General features: G+C 44.6%; 1 protein-coding gene across 1 annotated transcript; it reads left to right on the forward strand.

The window, feature by feature from the left end:
* LOC110525116 (ADAMTS-like protein 2) lies at positions 1-27,993 on the forward strand. Its single transcript, XM_090237202.1, has 19 exons — positions 1-315; positions 3,783-3,885; positions 4,448-4,590; positions 4,730-4,805; positions 5,895-5,997; positions 6,114-6,259; positions 6,445-6,568; positions 6,872-6,952; positions 7,403-7,578; positions 7,888-8,206; positions 16,020-16,338; positions 22,269-22,372; positions 22,462-22,588; positions 22,909-23,122; positions 23,396-23,551; positions 23,694-23,864; positions 24,055-24,231; positions 24,797-24,941; positions 25,394-27,993. The coding sequence occupies exons 2-19, from the start codon at positions 3,784-3,786 to the stop codon at positions 25,513-25,515; spliced, it is 2,805 nt and encodes a 934-aa protein (XP_090093328.1). The 5' UTR covers positions 1-315; position 3,783; the 3' UTR covers positions 25,516-27,993.
* The last annotated feature ends 3 nt before the right edge of the window (positions 27,994-27,996 follow it).

Below are 27,996 nucleotides of genomic sequence, written 5' to 3' on the forward strand. Positions count from 1 at the left end.
AATAGGACAGAGTCCCCACCACATACAGCAGCAGCAGAGGCAGACCCCAGTGCTTGGCACCGTTTGGGAGCCTCCTGTTTGTAGGCGTTCCTCACTCCCTACTGCCACTCTCTTCCTGCTGCTGGGAGGAGAAGGGGGTGGAGGGGGTGAGGGAGGAAGGGAGGGAGGGAGGGAGGGGAAGAGGGATGCAAAGCACACACCTTACCTCTCTCCCTCTCTCTCCCTCTGCACACACATCTCCACAGCAGCACCACCACCACACCACCCACTCTGACCCGGCATCACACAACTCGGCAGCCCCTGGACTGCAGCTAGGTGAGTGGGTAAATATTTACACTCCTCCAGCCTGTCTGTGTGTAAAAGTGTGTGTATATAATGTGTGTGTGTCTACCGTGAAGTATGTTTTGTGATGTGGTAGTCGAGCCAATGAGACTTGTCTCCTGTTCCTGGCCTAAACAAATGTGTGTGTGTGTGTGTGTGTGTGTGTATGGTTGTGAATGCATGTGTGGTTGTGAATGCATGTGTGGTTGTGAATGTGTGTGTGGTTGTGAATGCGTGTGTGGTTGTGAATGTGTGTGTATGGATGGAGAGCTCTCTACTGCTGTGGGAGAGACTGATGAGGGGGAGGCTCTTTTTCATGCTAATTCAAGTTCTGAAACTGCCCAATGAAAAAGTGATTTGTGTGTGTGTGTGTGTATGGTTGTGAATGCATGTGTGGTTGTTAATGCATGTGTGGTTGTGAATGTGTGTGTGGTTGTGAATGCGTGTGTGGTTGTGAATGTGTGTGTATGGATGGAGAGCTCTCTACTGCTGTGGGAGAGACTGATGAGGGGGAGGCTCTTTTTCATGCTAATTCAAGTTCTGAAACTGCCCAATGAAAAAGTGATTTGAACAATAAACTATATAATGTGTTATTGCATACTAAATGCATTAGTTTTGATGATGTCTTAGGTATTCTGTTAAACGTGTGAAGATGATCAAATCTAGTTCTCATCAACTGCAGAAGAATTAGGATCTTGAGTAGAAAACTACACAAATTATTACTCAATGATTGTGGATCAATATTGTGAAAAGCACCAGTCTAAGATAGTCAGTGTACATTCTGTAATGATTATTTCTTAAACAATAGTGAAATTAAGTCAATTGCTTGGAGTTAAGAATTTTGCACTTTCTTACATTAAAAATGTTAGTCATTTAGCAGACGCTCTTGTCCAGAGCGACTTACAGTTAGTGCATTCATCTTAAGCTAGCTAGTGACACAAAGTTTACCTGGTAAAGGAGAAATCCCCACCAGCTGCTCTGAGGATGGTAGGCTCAGCTGTTTGAAAGTGCCTCAGTGTGAAGGAGAAGGATTTGGTAGCTAGACCATTACTCACAAAGAACACATCAATTATGGTTATGGTCACTGAGGAAAAACAATGCACACAGAATGAGGCATGGAACAAACTACTTGAAGGCACTCTGGCACAAAGGTGGCGGAGTCCCCAACGTGGTTATTAGAAACAATGTCTAAAGTGTCACTCATTCCACAAAGACAGACCACATGCACTCTCTCTCCACTCCAAAACGTGAGTGACCTCTACTTAACTTCTCTCAGCCTCTATGTGTCTGTCTGCCTGCGCTCCTCTCTCTGCACTTGGTGTAAGCAGAGCGAGGTTGAGGACTCGTGGAGAGCAGCGGACAATTGAGTTGGATCAACATACCTTTTCCACTTCACATATGAACGTGAGAAGGCTTGCTAAAGAAAGGATCAAAAAGGATGAGTCTGCCTGGGCCTTCCATCCAGACAAGACAGCCCTGGTCGGAGTAGCCCCAGCTCCCCACAGCCTCCCCAGGGACTGTCCGCTATCTGTCTTCTGCCAATGAAGGAAAAACACCCCTCCTCCCCTCTGTCCCCCTGAGGCCCACTGCTCAAGGGATGCTGGGGGTGTGGCAATGGGGAGACACACAGGGCTGTGTTTACTCTTCTCTGTGGCCCTGGGACGCCTTGTGAGGAGGAAGGCCTGTTTCACGGGCGACAGACTGAGGGGTCTGTGAGAGACTGCGTTGTCTGTGTGGGGAGAGAGAGAGTGAATGTGTGTTTGGCAGCTGGATGTACTCCAGCTGTGTCTGGGAGGATAATGAACTCCAGGTGTTCCAGTGGGTAGTTTAAGACACCTGTCACCAATACATAGTGCCAGAAAAAGCCAGACTGCAAACAGGGCTAGACGATCTGTTTGCTTATTTTAAGAAGCCTACCTAAGTGGAGCTGTGGGCCTGATGAGGAGGAGAGACGGGACAGGGGGATGTGCAAGGGGGCCTTTCCTAGAATCGGAGCGTGACTGGATGTTTATGTCACTGGTGTGTGTGTGCTTGCATGAATGTATGTGAGTGTGTGTTTGAATGTGTGTGTTTGTGTTACCTTACAGTAAGCACCTGGGCCAGCCGGTGCATTTACACTGAGGTGGAGGAAACAAAGGCCTACCTGTGTGGAAGCCTAGGCCTTGAGTCAGGAAACTTACCTTAGTCAATCCAGCACTGAGACTTGTTTAATTTGTACATGCTGCTTTCATGGTCCAATCCTGTCTCCAACACCTGTGCTCACTCAACAGCCTGCCTGTGTCACCACCTGACTATCTCAAGGTTTTATCCAAGTATACAGTGATTGCCAGTGCACTAAAATGTTTCAAGACATTTACGTTGAAGCCCACATGGGTCTGACATGAATATGTTTCCTCTGAAACACCTGTAAGTGCTCTAATTTGGTCTGTTTAACACATTTGCATGGATAGTCGACCCCTGATATATGCGACAGCTAAAGATTGTTATAAAAGCGTGTTTTTTCCCGCAGCATACAGATATCTGGAGTAAGTAAAAATGTTGTGTTTGAATTGGGACTGGTGAACTTCTGTGAACAGAGTTTGCTCTTATCTTATAGTGCATCAGTACATCACGGTGGCAAGCTTCCTGCCATCCAGGACCAATATACTAGCAGGTGTCAAAGACTCCAGTCACCCAAGTCATAGACTGTTCTCTCTGCTAACACACGGCAAGTGGTACCGGAGCACCAAGTCTCGGTCCAAAAGGCTCCTTAACAGCTTCTACCCCCAAGCCATAAAACCGCTGAACAATTCATCAAATGGCCACCCAGACTACATTTACATTGACCCCCCCCCCCCCACCTTTGTTTTTACACTGCTGCTACTCGCTGTTTATTATCGATGCAAAGTCACTTTACCCCTACCTACATGTACAAATTACACTGACTAACCTGTGTCCCCGCACATTGACTCTGTATCGGTACCCCCTGTATATAGCCTCGTTATTGTTATTTTATTGTGTCACTTTTAAAATATATTTTTTTACTTGAGTTTATTTAGTAAATATTTTCTTAACTCTATTTTCTTAAAACTGCATTGTTGGTTAAGGGCTTGTAGGAAAGCATTTCACGGTAAGGTCTACACCCATTGTATTCGGTGCATGTGACAAATAACGATTTGATATGATTGTGCCCTTGTTAAGAGTCGACTGTATCAGATATACCAAGTGTTTATTGAGGATGTCTTTCGAAATCAAAGTGTTTTCCCACTCTGTTTGTCAGTACCTGATGTAGGATCTTAATTTGAGCCAGTCTTATACAGCAGGAATATAACTTTAGATGCCTTTTTAAAACTCACATGCATGTTAAATGTTCTCCTGCAACAGGGTGATCAAATTAAGATCTTACATCTGTAGTTAATGTTTATGGGTGTGAGTCTTCAGCTCTTACTCTTCTGTCCCATCTGTATATTTTCTCTTGTCAGGATGCGGATCTGGTCGTGGGAACAATGTGGGGAGACTAGCCTGGTGCTACTGGGGTTCCTCACCCTGGGATTGTCTGTAGGGAACCTCTCAACCAGGGGACAGGTACGCTCACCATCTCTCTCTCTTACTTTGTCTATGCATATGATGGCCCATCTCTGGCCTCTCGCTTACACACACACACACACACACACACACACACACACACACACACACACACACACACACACACACACACATACACACACACACACACACACACACACACACACACACACACACACACACACACACACACACACACACACACACACACACACACACACACACACACCTCTATCACTGACCTAATATCAGTCCGTCAGTCACAATGTTTGTTTGTCTTTCTTTCACTCTGTTTTTCTCTATTTGCCAGTTGTTCACGCACACACTCTTGCTCCGTCTTTCTGTCCCTCTCATCTTCTGACTGGTCCTTCTTACATGAGTTCTCCTATAAAAACCCACAGCTGTTTTCTCTCACTACTTTTCCAAGGAGAGCACAGTAGATATCATTTGTCTCCACTTCACTCAGATTGTCAGAGTGGCTAGACATGCTTATAATTAGTTACACTGTGTGTACAGGGCCCTGTTCTGCTGTTGTTCTCTAAGGGTGCTGTGTTGTGTCTAGGAGGATGGGGCAGCCTCCAACAGTCTGGAGGATGAGCTGGAGTCCACCACATACTGGTGGGGGGAGTGGGCCAAGTGGACCGCCTGCACGCGTACCTGTGGAGGTGGGGTCATGTCCCAGGAGAGGCACTGTCTCAAACAGAGGTCTGTCCACTGAAAGAAATATTCTATTATATTCTAAACTGTTCTGTTCTATTGTTATTCTATTCAATTATATTCTAACCTGTTATTTTAGCACATTCATTTAGCACATGTATTAAATGTATGTATTTTCTATCCAAAGAAAGAAAGCAGTCGCTGGTAGAGACAACATGACCTGCACTGGCACTTCGAAAAAATACCTCCTCTGTAACACCAAGGTTAGCATGCATCTAGTACTGCCACCCCTTTTCCTGTCGTTAGCAAAATGTATGTTGACACAATACCCCACAACCCAAAGTATATGATGCAGAAGTTAGCACAGCTCTTTTTCTTATCAATTGAGATACAAATAGCTTAAAGGGGTAATCAGCAGGTATTACATACATTTCTGGACTTATAAAGTAATGATATGTACCCACTGATTTTTGAAGAATATAATTTATTATCAGGGCACAAGGTGAGACCTAGATACAGACACAGGAGGCAGATGGTTGGAGTCTTACAATGTTTATTAATCCAAAAAGGGGAAGGCAAGAGAATGGTTGTGTACAGGCAAAAGGTCAAAACCAGCTCAGAGTCCAATAGGTACCGAAGGTCAGGTAGATTCAAGGTCAGGGCAGGCAGGATGATCAGGAAGGTGGGAAAGTAGTCCAGAGTCAGGCAGTGGTCAAAACCGGGAAGACAAGCAAAAGAGAATAGAAAAGGAGTACGGGGAAAACACGCTGGTTGACTTGACTAAACATACAAGACGAACTGGCACAGAGAGACAGGAAACACAGGGATAAATACACTGGGGAAAATAAGCGACACCTGGAGGGGGTGGAGACAATCACAGGGACAGGTGAAACAGATCAGGGCGTGACACTTAGAAATGCTTCAGGAGCTTTGTTCAACTGCAGTACCAATCAGAACCCCAAATATAACATTGTTTAACGCCAATGTTTGTAAACAAAGTAAATGTAAACAAACACTGTCAGCCTATAGCCTCAAAACATGATTAAAACTGTAATCTATGAATATAGTCTATGAATTTGAGTAGTTACATTTTTCCAGACCCATCCCTCAGCCTTTTACTGAAACAGTGGAGGGGAACCCCCTTTGTTATTGTTTCAACAGCAGATTGCCCCTTTAAGGTTTAGTGCTGTGGCCATAAACCCTGGTCCTGAAGAGCAAAAGGGTGAACAGGCTTTTGTTCCAGAGTTGCCACACCCTGTCACACCCTTTTATTACATATTGTAAAACCATTATAAAATAAAAAACACATGGAACAGACAGAAAAGTGTGTGTATATTTTCTGTCTTGTGCAGGACTGCCCTTCCTCTGGGAGAAGCTTCAGGGAAGAGCAGTGCTGGTCGTTCAACTCACAGGTCTACAATGGCAGGAACTACCACTGGAAACCCCTGTATCCGGGTAAAACAACCATATTAAACCCACTCAGCTCTGTCATTCCCTCCTGTGTGGCCTGTCCTCGAGGCTCGTTATTACACTGTTAACGATGACCTTTGTGTCCATCCATCCATCCACAGATGACTATGTCCATATCTCCAGTAACCCATGTGACCTGCACTGCACCACAGCCGACGGCCAGAGACAGCTGATGGTTCCTGCCCGAGACGGAACATCCTGCAAGTACAGCAACTACAGAGGGGTCTGTGTGGACGGCAGATGTGAGGTTAGGGAGCGCTTGTTTCTTCATCTGCCGAGGAAATGGCTTTGCATATTCTGTGAGAATGGCCGAAAGGCTTATTTTTCTGGTCACATGATAAAAGTGTATCAATACTTCTTCAACTGGCTTTGCATGTGCTGAAATGATTCAAGAAGATAATGATCCTGTTTGTGTTAACATCATTTCTGCAGCCAATCGGGTGTGATGGAGTGCTCTTCTCGCCCAATACACTGGATACGTGTGGAGTGTGTCAGGGGGATGGCAGCAGCTGCAGCAGGGTCAATGGAAACTTCCGCCGCGAGGCCACCAGTTTGGGTACGAGTGTGTTCAACCTCAACCACAGGCTCAGATAGATTGGGTGTGTGGGTGGGTGGATGTGTGGGCAAGGATAGAGGGTACTGATGGAGGAGATATGGCTCTCCATCTATTCCAAATCTTGAACACACCTATCAGGGACAAGCCCCCCAAATATGTCACTGAAAGATAACTACAGACAGTTCAGAGCTGAATCTGACAACAAGGTCTATGTGATTCTTAAGCTGACTCCTCTGATATCCAGGCTATTTAGTTGCAGGTAAAATGTAGTCATCATAATGTTTCCTGTTTCCTGTCTCCAAGGTTACTCCTTTATCACAACAATCCCTGAGGGTTCCTGGGACATCCAGATCATTGAGAGGAAGAAGTCAGCTGATGTTTTGGGTGGGTACTTCCTTTTTATCCTGCTCCCTATGCCATGTATACAAACATTTCTAATGTCTCCTGTTGGTACGGTGTGATGTCATTAGGATCCATATAATTTAATGACAAGAAGAAGGTGTAAAACATTTTATTCAAGATTTTCAGCAAATACAAAGGATATTTTCTCTCCCGCAATGGGATAACCATTAATATTGATAGTGGGACAGTGGGAAGTTACTAAAGGTAGTACATTAATCAACTGAAATTAATCAGATCATCTATATACTTTAATTTCCTCCGTGATCTCTTGAAATGACTTTATTGTATTCATTTATGGTCATGTATGGGGAGTAGAAATTCCAGTTTACAGTGAACATCAAAGATTTGACCTTTCCATAGAGTCAACCAACCGGTCCTCCTCCAATGGTTCTCCATCCCCTCAATGAGAGTTCTATCCTATCTCCCACACAGCTGTGACTGATCAGGCGGGGAACTTCTTTTTCAATGGAAACTACAAGGTGGACAGCCCCCAGAACTTCCATGCAGCGGGTACCGTCTTCAAGTACCGGCGGCCCATGGATGTGTATGAGACGGGAATCGAGTACATCGTAGCCAAAGGGCCCATCAACCAGGCCATCAATGTTCTGGTATTGTATCCTGCTGAGGTCTGCTCTGCTCCCTCCCCTCGCCGAGCAGCCAGTGCCTCTGGGTAATCTCTAATTTAGAAATAGTGAACACGTATCCAGTAACTTGTAGGTGCAGGGTACAAAATCCCACGTAATTTCAATGAAAAAATAATACGTGATGACGTTTAATCAACGTGGAAGACTGATTGGATTTGCAAAAAGTCATCAACGTCAGGGAATTGCTTCCTTTATATGTGCAATTGACTGAGTTTGGTAGGAGAGAGCAGGAGGGAATGGTGAGCTCTCTGGTGCTATTTTGTCTCCTCATAGGTGTGGAACCAGAATGGTCGTATCCCTTACATTACGTACGAGTACACCGTCCTACGGGAGTCCCTGTCCCCCATCCCTCAACCCCCTGTCTACACCGGCCCCAACAGCACCACCCCTGGGGTTTCCGTGGAAATGGGCAGTATGGTGGCCCCCAACGAGAGCATGTATGACAAGGCTATACCTGAGCCTCAGCAGAACCGTTTGTTGAAGAAGGGGGCCGAGATGGCAGGGGCCGAGGGCCAGGAGACCAATGAGGTGTATGAGGAGACAGCAGCCATTGACTGTGACCAGGACAGCCCAACCCTTCCACAATACACAGGTAACAGCAATAACTAGAAACCAATATACCAATACAATAACTTAGAGAGAGAGAGAGAGAGAGAGAGAGAGAGCAACAACAACACTGTGCTGCTGATGCGGGCCCCCAACGCTCAGGACTATGTGCTATCGCTATCTGTAGCTGATGTGAGTAAGTTATTTAAGCATTTTAACCCTCGCAAGGCTGCCGGGCCATACGGCATCCCAATCCGTGTCCTCAGAGCAAGTGCAGACCAGCTGACTGTTTACGGACATATTCAATCTCTCCATAACCCAGCCTGTTGTCCCCACTTGCTTCAAGATGTCCACCATTGTTACTGTAACAAGAAAGTGAAGGTAACTGAGCTGAATGACTATCGCCCCGTAGTGCTCACTTCTTTCATCATGAAATGCTTTGAGAGGCTAGTTAAGGAGAGGCTAGTCATATCACTTCCACCTTACCCCACACCCTAGACCCATTACAATTTGCATATCGCAGCAACTCATCCATGGACTACGCAATTGCTATTGCACTACACACTGCCCCATCCCACCTGAACAAGATAAATACCTATGGAAGAATGCTGTTCATCGATTACAGCTCAGTTTTCAACACCATAGTGCCCTCCAAGCTCATCACTAAGCTCAGGGCCATGGGTCTGAACGCCTCCCTGTGCAACTGGGACCTGGACTTCCTGACAAGCCGACCCCAAGTGGTGAAGGTAGGCAACAACAACTCTGACACGCTGATCCTCAACATGTGGGCCCCGCAGGGGTGCATGCTCAGCCCCCTCCTGTACTCCCTGTTCACCCATGACCCCGTGGCCTCGCACATCTCCAACTCAATCATCAAGTTTCCTGACGACACAACAGTGGTAGGTCTGATTACCAACAACGACGAGACAGTCCACAGGGAGGAAGTAAGAGCCCTGTCGGAGTGGTAGCAGGAAAATAACCACTCCCTCAACGCCAACAAAACAAAGGAGCTGATCGTGAACTACAGGAGACAGCAGAGAGAGCACGACCCCATTCACATTGACGGGGCCTCATCGGAGAGGGTCAAAAGCTTCAAGTTCCTTGGCATGCACATCACTGACAACCTGAAATGGTCCATTCACACAAACAGGTGCAACAGCGCCTCTCAAGCTCAGGAGGCTGAAGGAATTATGCCCCTAAGAAACTTAGGGAAACTTTATTATTTAATCAGCACAACCATTTTCAGCTGTGCTAACATAATTGCAAAAGCGTTTTCTAATGATCAATTAGCCTTTTAAAGATATTCCATAAAAAATCTGCCGTTTCCAGCTACAATAATCCTTTACAACATTTTTTAAACATTTTTATTTTATTTCACCTTTATTTAACCAGGTAGGCAAGTTGAGAACAAGTTCTCATTTACAACTGCGACCTGGTCAAGATAAAGCAAAGCAGTTCAACACATACAACAACACAGAGTTACACATGGAGTAAAACAAACATACAGTCAATAATACAGTAGAAAAATAAGTCTATATACAATGTGAGCAAATGAGGTGAGATAAGGGAGGTATAGGCAAAAAAAGGCCATGGTGGTGAAGTAAATACAATAGCAAGTAAAACACTGGAATGGTAGATTTGCAGTGGAAGAATGTGCAAAGTAGAGATAGAAATAATGGGGTGCAAAGGAGCAAAATAAATAAATACAGTAGGGGGAGAGGTAGTTGTTTGGGCTAAATTATAGATGGGCGGCTGAAGGAATTATGCCCCTAAGAAACTTAGGGAAACTTTATTCTTAAATCAGGTGCAGTAATATGTGAACTGCTCTGACAGCTGGTGCTTAAAGCTAGTGAGGGAGATAAGTGTTTCCAGTTTCAGAGATTTGTGTAGTTCGTTCCAGTCATTGGCAGCAGAGAACTGGAAGGAGAGAGAGAACTGGAAGGAGAGGCGGCCAAAGGAAGAATTGGTTTTGGGGGTGACCAGAGAGATATACCTGCTGGAGCACGTGCTACAGGTGGGTGCTGCTATGGTGACCAGCAAGCGGAGATAAGGGGGGACTTTACCTAGCAGGGTCTTGTAGATGACCTGGGGCCAGTGGGTTTGGCGACGAGTATGAAGCGAGGGCCAGCCAACGAGAGTGTACAGGTCGCAGTGGTGGGTAGTACATGGGGCTTTGGTGACAAAACGGATGGCACTGTGATAGACTGCATCCAATTTATTGAGTAGGGTATTGGAGGTTATTTTGTAAATGACATCGCCGAAGTTGAGGATCGGTAGGATGGTCAGTTTTACAAGGGTATGTTTGGCAGCATGAGTGAAGGATGCTTTGTAGGGGTCCAGAATTTGCAGCTCTTTCAGAACATCAGCTGACTGGATTTGGGAGAAGGAGAAATGGGGAGGCTTGGGCGAGTTGCTGTGGGGGATGCAGTGCTGCTGACTGAGGTAGGGGTAGCCAGGTGGAAAGCATGGCCAGCCGTAGAAAAATGCTTATTGAAATTCTCAATTATAGTGGATTTATCGGTGGTGACAGGGTTTCCTATCCTCAGTGCAGTGGGCAGCTGGGAGGAGGTGTTCTTATTCTCCATGGACTTTACAGTGTCCCAGAACTTTTTTGAGTTTGTGTTGCAGGAAGCAAATTTCTGCTTGAAAAGGCTAGCCTTGGTTTTTCTAACTGCCTGTGTATATTGGTTTCTAGCTTCCCTGAAAAGTTGCATATGACGGGGGCTGTTCGATGCTAATGCAGAACGCCATAGGATTTTTTTGTGTTGGTTAAGGGCAATCAGGTCTGGAGAGAACCAAGGGCTATATCTGTTCCTGGTTCTAAATTTCTTGAATGGGGCATGCTTATTTAAGATGGTGAGGAAGGCATTTTTTTAAATAACCAGGTATCCTCTACTGACGGGATGAGGTCAATATCCTTCCAGGATACCTGGGCCAGGTCGATTAGAAAGGCCTGCTCGCTGAAGTGCTTCAGGGAGCGTTTGATAGTGATGAGTGGAGGTCGTTTGACCGCTGACCCATGACGGATGCAGGCAATGAGGCAGGGATTGCTGAGATCTTGGTTGAAAACAGCAGAGGTGTATTTAGAGGGCAAGTTGGTTAGGATGATATCTATGAGGGTGCCTGTGTTTATGGCTTTGGGGTGGTACCTGGTAGGTTCATTGATAATTTGTGTGAGATTGAGGGCATCAAGCTTAGATTGTAGGATGGCTGGGGTGTTAAGCATGTTCCAGTTTAGGTCACCTAGCAGCACGAGCTCTGAAGATAGATGGGAGGCAATCAGTTCACATATGGTGTCCAGAGTTGGGGGCAGAGGGTGGTCTATAGCAGGCGGCAACGGTGAGAGACTTGTTTTTAGAGTGGTGGATTTTTAAAAGTAGAAGTTAAAATTGTTTGGGTACAGACCTGGATAGTAGGACAGAACTCTACAGGCTATCTCTGCAGTAGATTGCAACACCGCCTCCTTTGGCCGTTCTATGTTGTTTGAAAATGTTGTAGTTAGGGAGGAAGATTTCAGAATTTTTGGTGGTCTTTCTAAGCCAGGATTCAGACACGACTAGAACATCCGGGTTGGCAGAGCACTGCAGGGCCTGGATTCACCTCTACATCACCAGAGGAACAGAGGAGGAGTAGGATAAGGGTACGGCTAAAAGCTATGAGAATTGGTCATCTAGAACGTCTGGAAGAGAGAGTAAAAGGAGGTTTCTGGGGGTGATTAAAATAGCTTCAAGGTATAATGTACAGACAAAGGTATGGTAGGATGTGAATACAGTGGAGGTAAACCTAGGTATTGAGTGATGATGAGAGAGATATTGTCTCTAGAAACATTATTGAAACCAGGTGATGTCATCGCATGTGTGGGTGGTGGAACTGAAAGGTTGGGTAAGGTATAATGAGCAGGGCTAGAGGCTCTACAGTGAAATAAACCAATAAACACTAACCAGAACAGCAATGGACAAGGCATATTTACATTAAGGAGAGGCATGCTTAGTAGAGTGATCATAAGGTTCCAGTTAGTAATGAGGTTGGTTGGGGTAACGGCGATTCAGACAGCTAGCCGGGCCATCGGTAGCAAGCTAGCATAGGATGGAGGTCTGTTTTTAGCCACCTCGTGCGTTTCCGTCGGTAGATTAGTGGGGTTCCGTGTGGTAGAGGGGATCAATCCAATTGGCAAATAGATATAGTTATAGTGACCCAAGAAAAATTGTCCGATAGATCTATTCAGATAGCAGCCGATAAGACAGTTAACGATTAGCGGGCCGCAGATGGGCGTTCAGGTAACGTCGGTAACATCGGTAGTCCAGTCGTGAAGGCCCAGTGGGGATCCATGTCGGCAGTATCCGGCAGGGTCCGGATAGGTGATTGTAGCCCAGGAGTGGCTGATGGAACTCTTCAGCTGGCCAATAGTCACACAGATAGCAGCTAGCTAGCTGCAAGATCCAGTTGTAAATATCCAGAACTTTTGGTTGAAATCCTGGGATCCGGGGATATAGGTCCGGTATGTTCTGGTCTGAGTCACGTTGTAAAAAACTGGCAATAGCTTTTTGACTGGCGATAGCTGATGACCATCAACCGTGGTTAGCTGAATACTAACGTTAGCCAGTAAACTGGCTAGCTTCTGGTTAGCATCTGGTTAGCTTCTGGCTAGCTTCTATTGTGGATTTCAGATTTGAGGTAAATAATACTTTTTTTAAATTGGTGAGGTGGGTTGCAGGAGGGTGTTTTGAAGTTGAGGTTTTGGAAAATAAAATATATAAAAGACATGCGAAGAAAGATGTAAATATATATATATATATATACAGTATATACGGGACACAACAAGATGAGGACAAAGGATGTCTGACTGCTATGCCATCTTGGAGAGAAGACATTATCAATGTCTACACTGTATTTTTGATAAATTTTATGTTATTTTGAAATGGACAAAAAAAGTGCTTTTCTTTCAAAAACAAGGACATTTCTAAGTGACCCCAAACATTTGAACGGTAGTGTATAACAAATACATACTGTACAAATAAAAATTGAGAAATTTCTCAATATGTCATTTTTCATAATTTCTCAAATGTTATTTGTATGTATTTGTTATTTTTATTGCTAGGTATTACTGCACTGTTAGAAACTAGAAACAAGCATTTCACTGCACCTGCAATAACATCTGCAAATCTGTGTTCGTAACAAATAAACTTTATTGGTTCAACGCTCAGATATCAGAGGAGATTTTTTTTTTAATAAAAAAATGTAAGAGCATCCTCTCTGCTGGCCCTTTTGAGTCCTGCATTATTCACAGACGTACATACAAAGATGAGCTAGGATCGATGGAAACTTCAGGGAGCCCTGGAATTTTCTCCTTTTTAAAAATGGCTGCATCACAAACATGAGTGGTAATAGGTGCAGGCCTGCCTGCTACCTGCCTGCAACAAGGTCTCAGACAGCCCCTCTACTCGGACTGTGTGACAGTTCTGCAGGGAGTTTGGCCACTGGGTGAGACTGACACGGAACCCAAACCGTCTGCGCGTGGTCATGCATACATTTATTTTGTCCCCCTACACCAAACACGATCACGACACGCAGGCTTGCTGTTGCTAGCTAATTTGTCCTGGGATATAAACATTAGGTTTTTATTTTACCTGAAATGCACAAGGTCCTCTACTCCGACAATGAATCCATACATACAATCCATCGTTTCTAGTCATCTCTCCTCCTTCCAGGCTTTTTCATCGTTTAACTTATATGGTGATTGGCATCTAAACTTTCATAGTATTACCACGACAACCGGCAACAGTTAATCTTTCAATCACCCACGTGGGTATAACCAATGAGGAGATGACACGTGGGTACCTGCTTCTTTAAACCAATGAGGGAGAGGCAGGACTTGCAGCGCGATCTGCGTCAGAAATAGAATGGACTTCTATTTTAGCCCTTGGCAACGCGCGAGCAGTGTGGGTGCAATAATTGAATACCGCGAGTGGTGTAGTCAGGGTATGAGGCCCTCTCTACTACCGTTAGGAATGTGCAGAAAGGCTTTGTGTGTTGTTTTGTTGTTGTGTACAAACTGCACATAAAATGTCTCTTTACATACTCTATAAAAAGCACCAGGAGTTCTTCTTGACCACCTGACCAGGAAACACCTCTTGTTCATCTTAGTAAACTCAGCATAAAAAGAAACGTCCTCTCACTGTCAACTGCGTTTATATTCAGTAAACTTAACAACTTAAATATTTGTATGAACATAACAAGATTCAATATCTGAGACATAAACTGAACAAGTTCCACAGACATGTGACTAACAGAAATTGAATAATGTGTCCCTGAACAAGGGGGGCAAAATCAAAAGTAACATTCAGTATCTGGTGTGGCCACCAGCTGCATTAAGTACTGCAGTGCATCTCCTCCTCATGGACTGCACCAGATTTGCCAGTTCTTGCTGTGAGATGTTACCCCACTCTTCCACCAAGAAACCTGCAAGTTCCCTGTCATTTCTGGGGAGAATGGCCCTAGCCTTTCATCCCTCCGATCCAACAGGTCCCAGACGTGCTCAATGGGGATTGAGATCCGGGCTCTTTGCTGTCCATGGCAGAACACTGACATTCCTGTCACACACAGAAAAAGGAGTATGGCTGGTGGCATTGTCATGCTGGAGGGTCATGTCAGGATGAGCCTGCAGGAAGTGTACCACATGAGGGAGGAGGATGTTTTCCCTGTAACGCACAGCGTTGAGATTGCATGCAGTCCGATAATGCTGTGACACACTGCCCCATGATGGACCCTCCACCTCCAAATCGATCCCACTCCAGAGTACAGGCCTCGGTGTAACGCTCATTCCTTCGACGATAAACGCGAATCCGACCATGACCTCTGGTGAAACAAAACCGTGACTCGTCAGTGAAGAGCACTTTTTGCCAGTCCTGTCTGGTCCAGCGATGGTGGGTTTGTGCCCATAGGTGACGTTGTTGCCGGTGATGTCTGGTGAGGACCTGCCTTACAACAGGCCTACAAGCTCTCAGTCTAGCCTCTCTCAGCCTATTGCGGACAGTCTGAGCACTGATGGAGGGATTGTGCATTCCTGGTGTAACTCAGGCACTTGTTGTTGCCATCCTGTACCTGTCCCGCAGGTGTGATGTTCGGATGTACCGATCCTGTGCAGGTGTTGTTACACGTGGTCTGCCACTGCGAGGACGATCAGCTGTCCGTCCTGTTTCCCTGTAGCTCTGTCTTAGGCGCTCTCGCCGATCCAACAGGTCCCAGACGTGCTCAATGGGATTGAGATCATGGCTCTTCACTGGCCATGGCAGAACACTGACATTCCTGACTTGCAGGAAATAACGCACAGAGCAAGCAGACACGTGGTCTGCCACTGTGTGAACGATCAGCAGTCCGTCCTGTCTCCCTGTAGCACTGTCTTAGGTGTCTTACAGTACAGAAATTGTAATTTATTGCCCTGGCCACATCTGCAGTCCTCATGCCTCCTTGCAGCATGCCTAAGGTACATTCACACAGATGAGCAGGGACCCTGGGCATCTTTTTTTGGTGTTTTTCAGAGTCAATAGAAAGGCCTCTTTAGTGTCCTAAGTTTTCATAACTGTGACCTTAATTGCCAACCGTCTGTAAGCTGTTAGTGTCTCAACGACCGTTCCACAGTGGCATGTTCATTAATTGTTTATGGTTCATTGAACAAGCATGGGAAACACTGTTTAAACCCTTTACAATGAAGATCTGTGAAGTTATTTCAATTTTTACTAATTATCTTTGAAAGACAGTGTCCTGAAAAAGGAACGTTTCTTTTTTTGCTGAGTATATAAGGCTTTCTCCCACTTTAATAATTTCTCTAACTTTCCTCTCCCTTCCTGCCACCCCAACAGATGGCAACAGCAGTCACACAAGCAGTGTAGCAGTCCCTGCCCCGGCAGCCAGCAGGCCTTTAGAGGAGGTGCCAGACCCAGAGAACCTCATCTGGAGAGTCTTGCTGGGCGAGCGGATTGGTCCAGATGTGGGAGAGGGACTGTTCTCGTCAGAGGTGGGGCCATTGGAGGTAGACCATAGCAGTGTGAAGTTCCCCCTCAAAAGCTCACTGGGGGAGTTCAGTCTGGGCCGGCGGAGGAATGATTCTGGAGACCTGCTGTTCCCCAACAGGACGTTGCTGACAGGGATGAGGAGCAACAACCGTACCAACAGAACCAGGTAGAGTAAGGAGAGACCCACACAATGAGCAGAAGTAAATAGGCACATATCGTTATAGTTATAGCAGATATAGTTGAAAAGGAAAACCCAACGCTGAGCCAATGTTGGCCCAACATCAGCTTGTTATCAGGTATAGGAACCCATCCAAAAAAAGCACTTCAGAATCCCATCTGATCTTCCTCTTCCATCTACCATACACTACCTCTCTTCACTAAGGGATGCTGCTCCTGAGGAGTTAGAGTGAACACTACTCTCTCTAAGTGAGGACCAGAGTGAGTCATTTCAAGGTCCTGAGCAGAGGGGCATTTAAAAGTGATGTATAGTCTTGCCAGGGACAAGGGCCTGTGCTGCTGGCTGGGCTGGCTAGTGGAATGGAATGTGCTCCATGCTGGCTTCTGGACCGATTCAATGCTAGCTTCTTTTTTCCTTCTGAGACATCCCAAGAATCGCATGGAGAGGAGACAGCTAAAGCTCAGAGCTGGCCGGGATTGCATTCCATCATATTTATAATTCATGTTGGCTTCCCTGCGCTGTGTCCAAACACAGCTTTGCCAGTTCTTTTGCCAGTGCCCCATAAAACACATCACATGACCCGCCCTGTCTTCCCCTGCACTGGGGAGAAGAATGGATTGGACGAGGACAAGGATAGGAGGTGGAGGAGGAAGGGAGTAGAGGAAGTGAAGGACAAGTAGGAGAGGAGAGGGACAGATTATTTGAACATACACAGAAACTTTGAATCATACTTCACTGGCATATCTCAGTGTAACTGTGACTAATTTCTGCACATTTCTCCCAGAGGTGAATACAGTCTGACAGTATGTTTCTTCCCAGTCATATTTTTCACTTCGCCGCAAATACCTAGAATTATTTGTTTAAATGAAAGACTGTATCCATTTTTCTCTTCTTCCCTGCCTCCTCCTCTTTCTTTTCCACAACCAAACACTTCCTCCTTTTCCTCGTCCTCTTCTTCATGCTCTTCCACCTCTCCACCTACACCTTCTCACTCTCCTCCTACCTCCCTCTCCTGGTCCCACTTTTCCTCTAAACATCTCAGCTCTGGTTATAAAAAACAGCCAGTGATATTTTTTTGAATTTATTTTATTAGGATCTCCATTAGCTGTTGCAAAAGCAACAGCTACTCTTCCTGGGGTCCACACAGAACATGAAACATGACATACAGTGCCTTGCGAAAGTATTTGGCCCCCTTGAACTTTGCGACCTTTTGCCACATTTCAGGCTTCAAACATAAAGATATAAAACTGTATTTTTTTGTGAAGAATCAACAACAAGTGGGACACAATCATGAAGTGGAACGACATTTATTGGATATTTCAAACTTTTTTAACAAATCAAAAACAGAAAAATTGGCCGTGCAAAATTATTCAGCCCCCTTAAGTTAATACTTTGTAGCGCCACCTTTTGCTGCGATTACAGCTGTAAGTCGCCTGGGATATGTCTCTATCAGTTTTGCACATCGAGAGACTGAAATTTTTTCCCATTCCTCCTTGCAAAACAGCTCGAACTCAGTGAGGTTGGATGGAGAGCATTTGTGAACAGCAGTTTTCAGTTCTTTCCACAGATTCTCGATTGGATTCAGGTCTGGACTTTGACTTGACCATTCTAACACCTGGATATGTTTATTTTTGAACCATTCCATTGTAGATTTTGCTTTATGTTTTGGATCATTGTCTTGTTGGAAGACAAATCTCCGTCCCAGTCTCAGGTCTTTTGCAGACTCCATCAGGTTTTCTTCCAGAATGGTCCTGTATTTGGCTCCATCCATCTTCCCATCAATTGTAACCATCTTCCCTGTCCCTGCTGAAGAAAAGCAGGCCCAAACCATGATGCTGCCACCACCATGTTTGACAGTGGGGATGGTGTGTTGCTTTTACGCCAAACATAACGTTTTGCATTGTTGCCAAAAAGTTCAATTTTGGTTTCATCTGACCAGAGCACCTTCTTCCACATGTTTGGTGTGTCTCCCAGGTGGCTTGTGGCAAACTTTAAACGACACTTTTTATGGATATCTTTAAGAAATGGCTTTCTTCTTGCCACTCTTCCATAAAGGCCAGATTTGTGCAATATACGACAGATTGTTGTCCTATGGACAGAGTCTCCCACCTCAGCTGTAGATCTCTGCAGTTCATCCAGAGTGATCATGGGCCTCTTGGCTGCATCTCTGATCAGTCTTCTCCTTGTATGAGCTGAAAGTTTAGAGGGACGGCCAGGTCTTGGTAGATTTGCAGTGGTCTGATACTCCTTCCATTTCAATATTATCGCTTGCACAGTGCTCCTTGGGATGTTTAAAGCTTGGGAAATCTTTTTGTATCCAAATCTGGCTTTAAACTTCTTCACAACAGTATCTCGGACCTGCCTGGTGTGTTCCTTGTTCTTCATGATGCTCTCTGCGCTTTTAACGGACCTCTGAGACTATCACAGTGCAGGTGCATTTATACGGAGACTTGATTACACACAGGTGGATTGTATTTATCATCATTAGTCATTTAGGTCAACATTGGATCATTCAGAGATCCTCACTGAACTTCTGGAGAGAGTTTGCTGCACTGAAAGTAAAGGGGCTGAATAATTTTGCACGCCCAATTTTTCAGTTTTTGATTTGTTAAAAAAGTTTGAAATATCCAATAAATGTCGTTCCACTTCATGATTGTGTCCCACTTGTTGTTGATTCTTCACAAAAAAATACAGTTTTATATCTTTATGTTTGAAGCCTGAAATGTGGCAAAAGGTCGCAAAGTTCAAGGGGGCCGAATACTTTCGCAAGGCACTGTAATACAGAACATTAGTAGACATGGACAGAATTACATCAGTAAAAAATTTGTAAAAATTGTAAAAGGCACACGTAGCCTACATATCAATACCAATACATACACACAAACTATCGAGGTCAAATAGGTAAGAGGGATTGTGCCCTGAGGTGTTGCTTTATCTGTTTGTTGAAACCAGATTTGCTGTTCATTTGAGAAATGAGATGGAATGGAGTTCCATGCAATAACTGCTCTATAAAATACTGTACACTTTCTTGAATTTGTTCTGGATTTGGGGACTGTGAAAAGACCCCAGGTGACATGTCTGGTGGTGTAAGTGTGTGTGTCAGACCTTTGTGTAAGTTGACTATGCAACAATTTGGGATTTTCAACACATGAATATTTCTTATAAATAGAAGAAGTGACGCAATCAGTCTCTCCTCAACTCTTAGCCAAGAGGGACTGGCATGCATAGTATTTATATCAGCCCTCTTATTACAATTGTAATGGTCATCGTTGCATGAGGAAGGATCAGAGCGTGGTACGTGTTGCAGAACACTAAACAGAAAATAACTACCCACAAAAACCATGTGGGAAACAGCTACCTAAGTATGGTTCCCAATCAGAGACAACGATAGACAGCTGTCCCTGATTGAGAACCATACCCAGCCAAAACAAAGAAATACAAAACATAGAAAAATGAACATAGAATGCCCACCCAAATCACACCCTGACCAAACCAAAATAGAGACATAAAAAGCTCTCTAAGGTCAGGGCGTGACAACAATGAAGAGCAAGACGTACCGCTCTGTTCTTGGCCAGCTGCAGCTTAACTAGGTCTTTCCTTGCAGCACTTGACCACACGACTGGACAATAATCAAGATATGACTAAACTAGAGCCTACAGGACTTGCTTTTTGGAATGCGGGGTCAAAAAAGCAGATAATCTCTATATTACGGACAGAAAAGAGTAGCGTGCCTAGGGAGCTGCCCTGCGTTACACCACACTTTACATGTTTGACATTAGAGAAGCTTCCATTAAAGAAAACCTGTTGAGTTCTATTAGATAGATAGCTCTGAATCCATGATATGGCAGAGGTTGAAAACCCATAAAACATACGTTTCAACAACAGGTTATGGTCAATAATATTAAAGGCTGCACTGAAATCTAACAGTACAGCTCCCACAATTTTCTTATTATCAATTTCTTTCAACCAATCATCAGTCATTTGTGTCAGTGCAGTACATGTTGAGTGCCCATCTCTATAAGTCTGTGGTTGATTTGTTTACAAAGAAATAGCATTGTATTTGGTCATACACAATTCTTTCCAACAATTTGTTAAGAGCTGGCAGCAAGCTGGTAGGTCTGCTGTTAAAACCAGTAAATTCTGCTTTACTACTCTTGGGTAGCGGAATTACTTTGGATTCCCTCCAGGCCTGAGGACAAAATATTCCTCGAGGCTCAGATTAAAGATATGACTGATAGCAGTGGCTACCATCCTCTGTAGTTTTCCATCTAAGTTGTCAATGCCAGGAGGTTTGTCATTATTGATCGTTAACAATCATTTTCCCACCTCTCCCACACTAACTTTACAAAATTCAAACTTGCAATGCTTTTCTTTCATTATTTGTTTTTTTATGAATGAATACGATGGCTCACTGTTCGCTGTTGGCATTTCCTGCCTAAGTTTGTCCACTTTGCCAATGAAGTAATCATTAAAATAATTGGCAACATCAAATGGTTTTGTGATGAATAAGCCATCTGATTTGATAAAAGATGGAGTTGAATTTGTCTTTCTGCCCATAATTTCATTTAAAGTACTCCAGTTGTTTTCCATCATTCTTTGTATCATTGATCTTGGCTTTATAATACAGTTTCTTTTTTCTTTTGTTGAGTTTAGTCACATCATTTATCAATTTGCAGCAAGGCTAACCGCGTCGCAGGCTGCGTTCAAGCCCTCAAGAAACTCCCATAGCTTGATAGGCAGCTAACTAGCAGCTAGGCTAACTGCTACGCCAAATAGCTCCTCAGACCCGGCCTTGGTCAGCAGGATCACTGGACAAAGAGAAGCAGTTCCAGCAACTAATGCCAAATGCGTCGCGGATCCAAACTAAAAAGTTACCTAGCTACTAAGAAACTTTCAAAACAACAAACCGAGCTCTCTGGATTGGACACAGCAGTTCCAGTACACGTATGACAAGAATGTCACTTTTATGTGAATGTATAAAAAACAGAATGTCGCTGGTTGTTATGATTTTGATGTTGAGGTTAATCAGCCGTAGCAGTGATGCAGAAATGTGTGTGTGGAAGAGAGAGCTGGGGTTCAGTGGGTTCACTGTGAAGGCATGGTTATGTCGTGTTTTACAGGACTAATTGTTTGAGACCTTGTTGTCATGTCATGTTTGACAGGACAAATCATCTGAGACCTTGTTGTCATGTTGTGTTTGACAGGACTAATCGCCTGGGACGTTGCTGTAATGCTGTGTTTGACAGGACCAATCATCTGAGACCTTGTTGTCATGTTGTGTTTGACATAACCATTCGTGTGAGACCTTGTTGTCATGTTGTGTTTGACATAACCATTCGTGTGAGACCTTGTTGTCATGTTGTGTTTGACATAACCATTCGTGTGAGACCTTGTTGTCATGTTGTGTTTGACATAACCATTCCTGTGAGACCTTGTTGTCATGTTGTGTTTGACATAACCATTCATGTGAGACCTTGTTGTCATGTTGTGTTTGACATAACCATTCATGTGAGACCTTGTTGTCATGTTGTGTTTGACATAACCATTCATGTGAGACCTTGTTGTCATGTTGTGTTTGACATAACCATTCATGTGAGACCTTGTTGTCATGTTGTGTTTGACATAACCATTCCTGTGAGACCTTGTTGTCATGTTGTGTTTGACATAACCATTCGTGTGAGACCTTGTTGTCATGTTGTGTTTGACATAACCATTCGTGTGAGACCTTGTTGTCATGTTGTGTTTGACATAACCATTCGTGTGAGACCTTGTTGTCATGTTGTGTTTGACATAACCATTCATGTGAGACCTTGTTGTCATGTTGTGTTTGACATAACCATTCATGTGAGACCTTGTTGTCATGTTGTGTTTGACATAACCATTCGTGTGAGACCTTGTTGTCATGTTGTGTTTGACAGGACCATTCAGAGGTTCCTGCAGAAGAACTTCAAGCTGAGCCCTGCAGACATGTACCGCTGGAAACTGTCTTCTCAGGAACCCTGCTCCTCCACCTGCTCCATAGGTAGACACACACACACACACACACGTATATGGATAACTTATGACATTTTCAGTTATTCCTTAGTTTGCCTGTAATAATTTCCGCTGCAGGAGTGTCAAAGTCCTTTGCCATGTGTGTGCGCTACGATGGAGCTGAGGTAGATGACATGCAGTGTGACAATATGACCCGACCTGAGCCTGTTCATGACTTCTGCATTGGGAGGGAGTGCCAGCCCAGGTATGCACCAGAAAATAACACACTTACCAGAAAATAACACACTTTCAGCTTGATTCATTTGGTCAGTCTATGTCATGGAAAGAGCAGCTGTTCTTAATGTTTTATATACTCAGTATATAAGGACTGTTTACCAGTTGGACGATGTGGCAATCAAAGTTCATTGAGAACAATGTTTGTCTCTTTTCCACACTTAACCAGGAACTATAAACTGGTGTTGGCCACTACCATACCATTTACAGTAATAATATTTGATTTAATTGACTTCAGAAGATCACTAACTATACCTGAACTCTACTCTGTGTGCATTCCCTCACCCTCAGGTGGGAGGCCAGCAGTTGGAGTGAATGTTCTCGTACTTGTGGTGAGGGCTTCCAGTTCCGTCTGGTGCGCTGCTGGAAGATGCTGTCCCCCGGGCTGGACAGCTCTGTGTACAGTGATCTCTGCACCGTGGCAGAACTGGAGAGGCCCCTGGAGCGCCGTGCCTGTAAGAGCCCCACCTGTGGCCCCCAATGGGAGGTGGCCGAGTGGACTGAGGTGGGTGGAGCTATACTGTGGAAGTTAACGGTGGGACAGGGTTTGTGTGTGTGTGTGTGTGTGTGTGTGTGTGTGTGTGTGTGTGTGTGTGTGTGTGTGTGTGTGTGTGTGTGTGTGTGTGTGTGTGTGTGTGTGTGTGGTTTACATTACAGGAATTACTGCGTGGGAACACTATAGTAAGTACATTGTTGCATCCTACTTACAACTGTTTGGGCAGCTGTAGATGATATTAAAAGTGAGTCTGTCCTGTGCCCTCTCCTCTCTCCTGTCCAGTGTCCAGCCAAGTGTGGCCACAGGGCCCAGGTGACCCGGGAGGTCAGGTGTTCAGACGAAACCAAGTTATGTGATCCCCCGACCCGCCCCCCTAACATTAAGAACTGCACAGGCTCGCCCTGCGAACGCCAGTGGACTGTGTCAGAGTGGGGGCCAGTGAGTACACTACTTTCACTACACTACTCTATCTCGTTGGTACATTGATTACGGATAGGATTAGTGATTGCACTGACTGTAAGTTGCTCTTGATCACTAATGCTTTTGCTGTGTCATTCCTGTTAACCTTTGACCTCTGCAGTGCTCGGGGTTGTGCGGCCAGGGGAAGATGGTACGCCACGTGTACTGTAAGACACCAGAGGGCCGTGTGGTGCCTGAATCTCAGTGCTCTCCGGAGAATAAGCCCCTGGCCATCCATCCCTGTGGGGAGAAGGACTGTGCCCCACACTGGCTCACTCAGGACTGGGAGAGGGTAAGGCAACTGGGTCCTTCTGTTGATGTTCTATTAATGCTCTATTGGTGTTCTATTTATGTTTTATTGATGGTCTGTTGATATTATGATGAGCATTTTGACAATGTTTACCTGATGTTCTCTTGATGTTTCATGTATGTTCTCTTGGTTAGAGATTCCTTAGCTGAAAGCAGTCTTATTTTCCTCTCAGTGTAACACGACATGTGGCCGCGGTGTGAAGCGGAGGATCGTGCAATGCGCCGGCATCACCGCTGGGAAGTTTCAGACCCATGACAACGAGGACTGTGGTGCCAGTGAGAGGCCAGAGGACGAGAACACCTGCTTTGAGAGGCCCTGTTTCAAGTGGTACACCACACCCTGGTCTGAGGTGAGATACCATTTCAACCATGACATTGTATCTGAAAACATAATGACATGAGCAATACATTGTATTTACACACCTCACATATACGGTGTCCCATCAAATCACAACCGTGAGCAGTGCTGCTGTGTTCAAACCTCAGTGCACTAAGATATGTGGTGTGTTCAAACCTCAGTGCACTAAGATATGTGGTGTGTTCATTCCTCAGTGCACTAAGATGTGTGGTGTGTTCATTCCTCAGTGCACTAAGATATGTGGTGTGTTCATTCCTCAGTGCACTAAGATGTGTGGTGTGTTCATTCCTCAGTGCACTAAGATATGTGGTGTGTTCATTCCTCAGTGCACTAAGATATGTGGTGTGTTCATTCCTCAGTGCACTAAGATGTGTGGTGTGTTCATTCCTCAGTGCACTAAGATGTGTGGTGTGTTCATTCCTCAGTGCACTAAGATGTGTGGTGTGTTCATTCCTCAGTGCACTAAGATGTGTGGTGTGTTCATTCCTCAGTGCACTAAGATGTGTGGTGTGTTCATTCCTCAGTGCACTAAGATGTGTGGTGTGTTCATTCCTCAGTGCACTAAGATGTGTGGTGTGGGTGTTAGGATGAGAGATGTAAAGTGCTACCAGGCTAGGGAGATCGTGAGAGGGTGTGACTCCCTGACCAAGCCTGTGGCCAAGCAGACCTGCGCCCTGCAACCCTGTCCCACTGAACCCCCAGGTATGTAAGCAATGGCATGGTCCCAAATATATATGTTTGTGCTGTCTTCCAACACCAATGACCATAGGAGTTGGCAAGACAGCACAAACAGATCTGAGATCAGGCTATACAAGCAGCACATAACCCCAGCCTCTGGCAACTTTAGGAGAGTTACAGTAGCTTATGTCTAGTCACAGGCAAAAGTAGACCGGAGAACATGGCATCGTCAAAGCACTTGTTTTTAATTCTATTATTTGCAGTACTTTTTTGCTTTTCACAACTGAGATAATTATTAGTGTGGGCAAGCACCTTTTTCTTTCATAACAGCCCAAAGTCTTGAGCGTTTAGATTATGGAGGTAACAAGGCAGATTGATTGATTAATTGATAGATTTGTCATTACAGTATTTTCTGATTGTGATGAGGCTACTTTTTCCACATGACTGAACATATCATAAATGTCTCTGTCATGCAGATGAGAGCTGTCAGGACCGACCCACCACCAACTGCTCTCTAGCTCTGAAGGTGAACCTGTGCAGTCACTGGTACTACAGCAAGGCTTGCTGCCATTCCTGCAGGGCCCAGCACACCTCTTAGTATTGCCTGACACCCCCAAAGCCTTTCCCCCATAGTAGGCTACTCTACTTCACCACAGTAAGTTACTCTACTACACCACACTAGGCTACTCTACTACACTACAGTAGACTACTCTACAGTAAATTACTCTACTACACCACAGTAGGTTACTCTACTTCACCACAGTACGTTCCCCACAGTAAGTTATTCTACTACACCACAGTAGACTACCCTACTTTACCACAGTAAGTTACTCTACTACACCACACTATGCTACTCTACTACACCACAGTAGGGCTACTCTACTACACCACAGTAGGCTACTCTACTACACCACAGTAGGTTACTCTACTACACCACACTAGGCTACTCTACTGCACCCCAGTAGGCTACTCTACTCTACCACACTAGACTACTCTGCTACACCACACTAGGCTACTCTACTACACCACACTAGGCTACTCTACTACACCACACTAGGCTACTCTAATACACCACACTAGGCTACTCTACTACACCACAGTAGGCTACTCTACTGAACCCTAGTAGGCTACTCTACTACATCACACTAGGCTACTCTACTACACCCCAGTAGGCTACTCTACTGCACCCCAGTAGGCTACTCTACTACACCACACTAGGCTACTCTACTACACCACACTAGGCTACTCTACTACACCCCAGTAGGCTACTCTATTACACCACACTAGGCTTCTCTACTACACCACACTAGGCTACTCTACTGCACCACAGTAGGCTACTCTATTACACCACAGTAGGCTACTCTACTACACCACACTAGGCTTCTCTACTACACCACACTAGGCTACTCTACTACACCACACTAGGCTACTCTACTGCACCCCAGTAGGCTACTCTACTACACCACACTAGGCTACTCTATTACACCACGCTAGTCTACTCTACTACACCACAGTAGGCTACTCTACTACACCACACTAGGCTACTCTACTACACCACACTAGGCTACTCTATTACACCACACTAGGCTACTCTACTACACCACACTAGGCTACTCTACTACACCACACTAGGCTACTCTACTACACCACACTAGGCTACTCTACTACACCACAGTAGGCTACTCTATTACACCACACTAGGCTACTCTACTACACCACACTAGGCTACTCTACTACACCACAGTAGGGCTACTCTACTACACCACAGTAGGCTACTCTACTACACCACAGTAGGTTACTCTACTACACCACACTAGGCTACTCTACTGCACCCCAGTAGGCTAATCTACTCTACCACACTAGACTACTCTGCTACACCACACTAGGCTACTCTACTACACCACACTAGGCTACTCTACTACACCACACTAGGCTACTCTACTACACCACACTAGGCTACTCTACTACACCACACTAGGCTACTCTACTACACCACAGTAGGCTACTCTATTACACCACACTAGGCTACTCTACTACACCACAGTAGGCTACTCTATTACACCACACTAGGCTACTCTACTACACCACACTAGGCTACTCTACTACACCACAGTAGGCTACTCTACTACACCACACTAGGCTTCTCTACTACACCACAGTAGGCTACTCTACTACACCACACTAGGCTACTCTACTACACCACACTAGGCTACTCTACTACACCACACTAGGCTACTCTATTACACCACACTAGGCTAGTATGAACCACAACCACATACCTTTCTTTCAGAGGTTGTCAATTGGGCACATGCAAAGACTGAAACCCTGAAGTATTAAGAGTCAAGCGGGGAGACGAGAGAGCAAAGAGTGAACTGGTGCATCTATTTTTGTATTTTGAAGAGAGAATCCTACATCAGAAATCTCTTAAACCACACAGGGCCATACTTATGTGGAAAGATGCATCAAATTATTTCCTGGTTGACTATACTGCATGTCTAGACTGTATTTAAGGTAAATATTGATTATTAATATTGATTATATTTTTAATTAGTGTCTGGCACAAGGAAGGTGTTATCCTTGGCTATGCTATAAGAAATAGTACAATATGTCAAAGAAAGGTTTTAAAACATGTCTCAAGACTCATTTCTGCTTCATCTCTTGTAATTGTCCCATTTTATTCTGCTCATTCTATTGTTATTATGCCCATACTGCTATTTCTATGTTATTAGTTATTTTTGCAGGACATACAATTTATTTATTTCTCATCACACATGATTTTATCAGTCATGGCATGTAATTCTTGAAGTTACTAAATGCCAGTTAGCTAAATGTGAATGAGAGAGTGAATTGAGAGGGTAAGACTGAAGACATACAGTATGACCATGCAGTTATCCCATTTATGAACTGAAAGATTCCTGACACTTGAGAAGGTTGAAATACATTCAAGAGTGTGTGTCTCATATTGGCAATATCGTTATCTAGTTTACTGGTTTTGTTAACTGATGCCTCTTTGTCCAAAAAAGTTGAACTGAAATGCTTTATGTATCTACCTGTATTTCCATTAAAAGGTCTAAATTAT

This window comes from Oncorhynchus mykiss, chromosome 6 (assembly GCF_057628025.1).
Source record: "Oncorhynchus mykiss isolate SJ-2025 chromosome 6, ASM5762802v1, whole genome shotgun sequence".
Classification (NCBI taxonomy): Eukaryota; Metazoa; Chordata; class Actinopteri; order Salmoniformes; family Salmonidae; genus Oncorhynchus; species Oncorhynchus mykiss.

Excerpts from the sequence above, each read along its gene's own strand:
- LOC110525116 (XM_090237202.1), top strand. The coding sequence starts at position 3,784 with ATGCGGATCTGGTCGTGGGAACAATGTGGGGAGACTAGCCTGGTGCTA. Across the intron at positions 23,123-23,395 it reads AGGTGGCCGAGTGGACTGAG|TGTCCAGCCAAGTGTGGCCA; the intron begins GTGGGTGGAGCT and ends TCTCCTGTCCAG. Across the intron at positions 23,552-23,693 it reads CTGTGTCAGAGTGGGGGCCA|TGCTCGGGGTTGTGCGGCCA; the intron begins GTGAGTACACTA and ends TGACCTCTGCAG.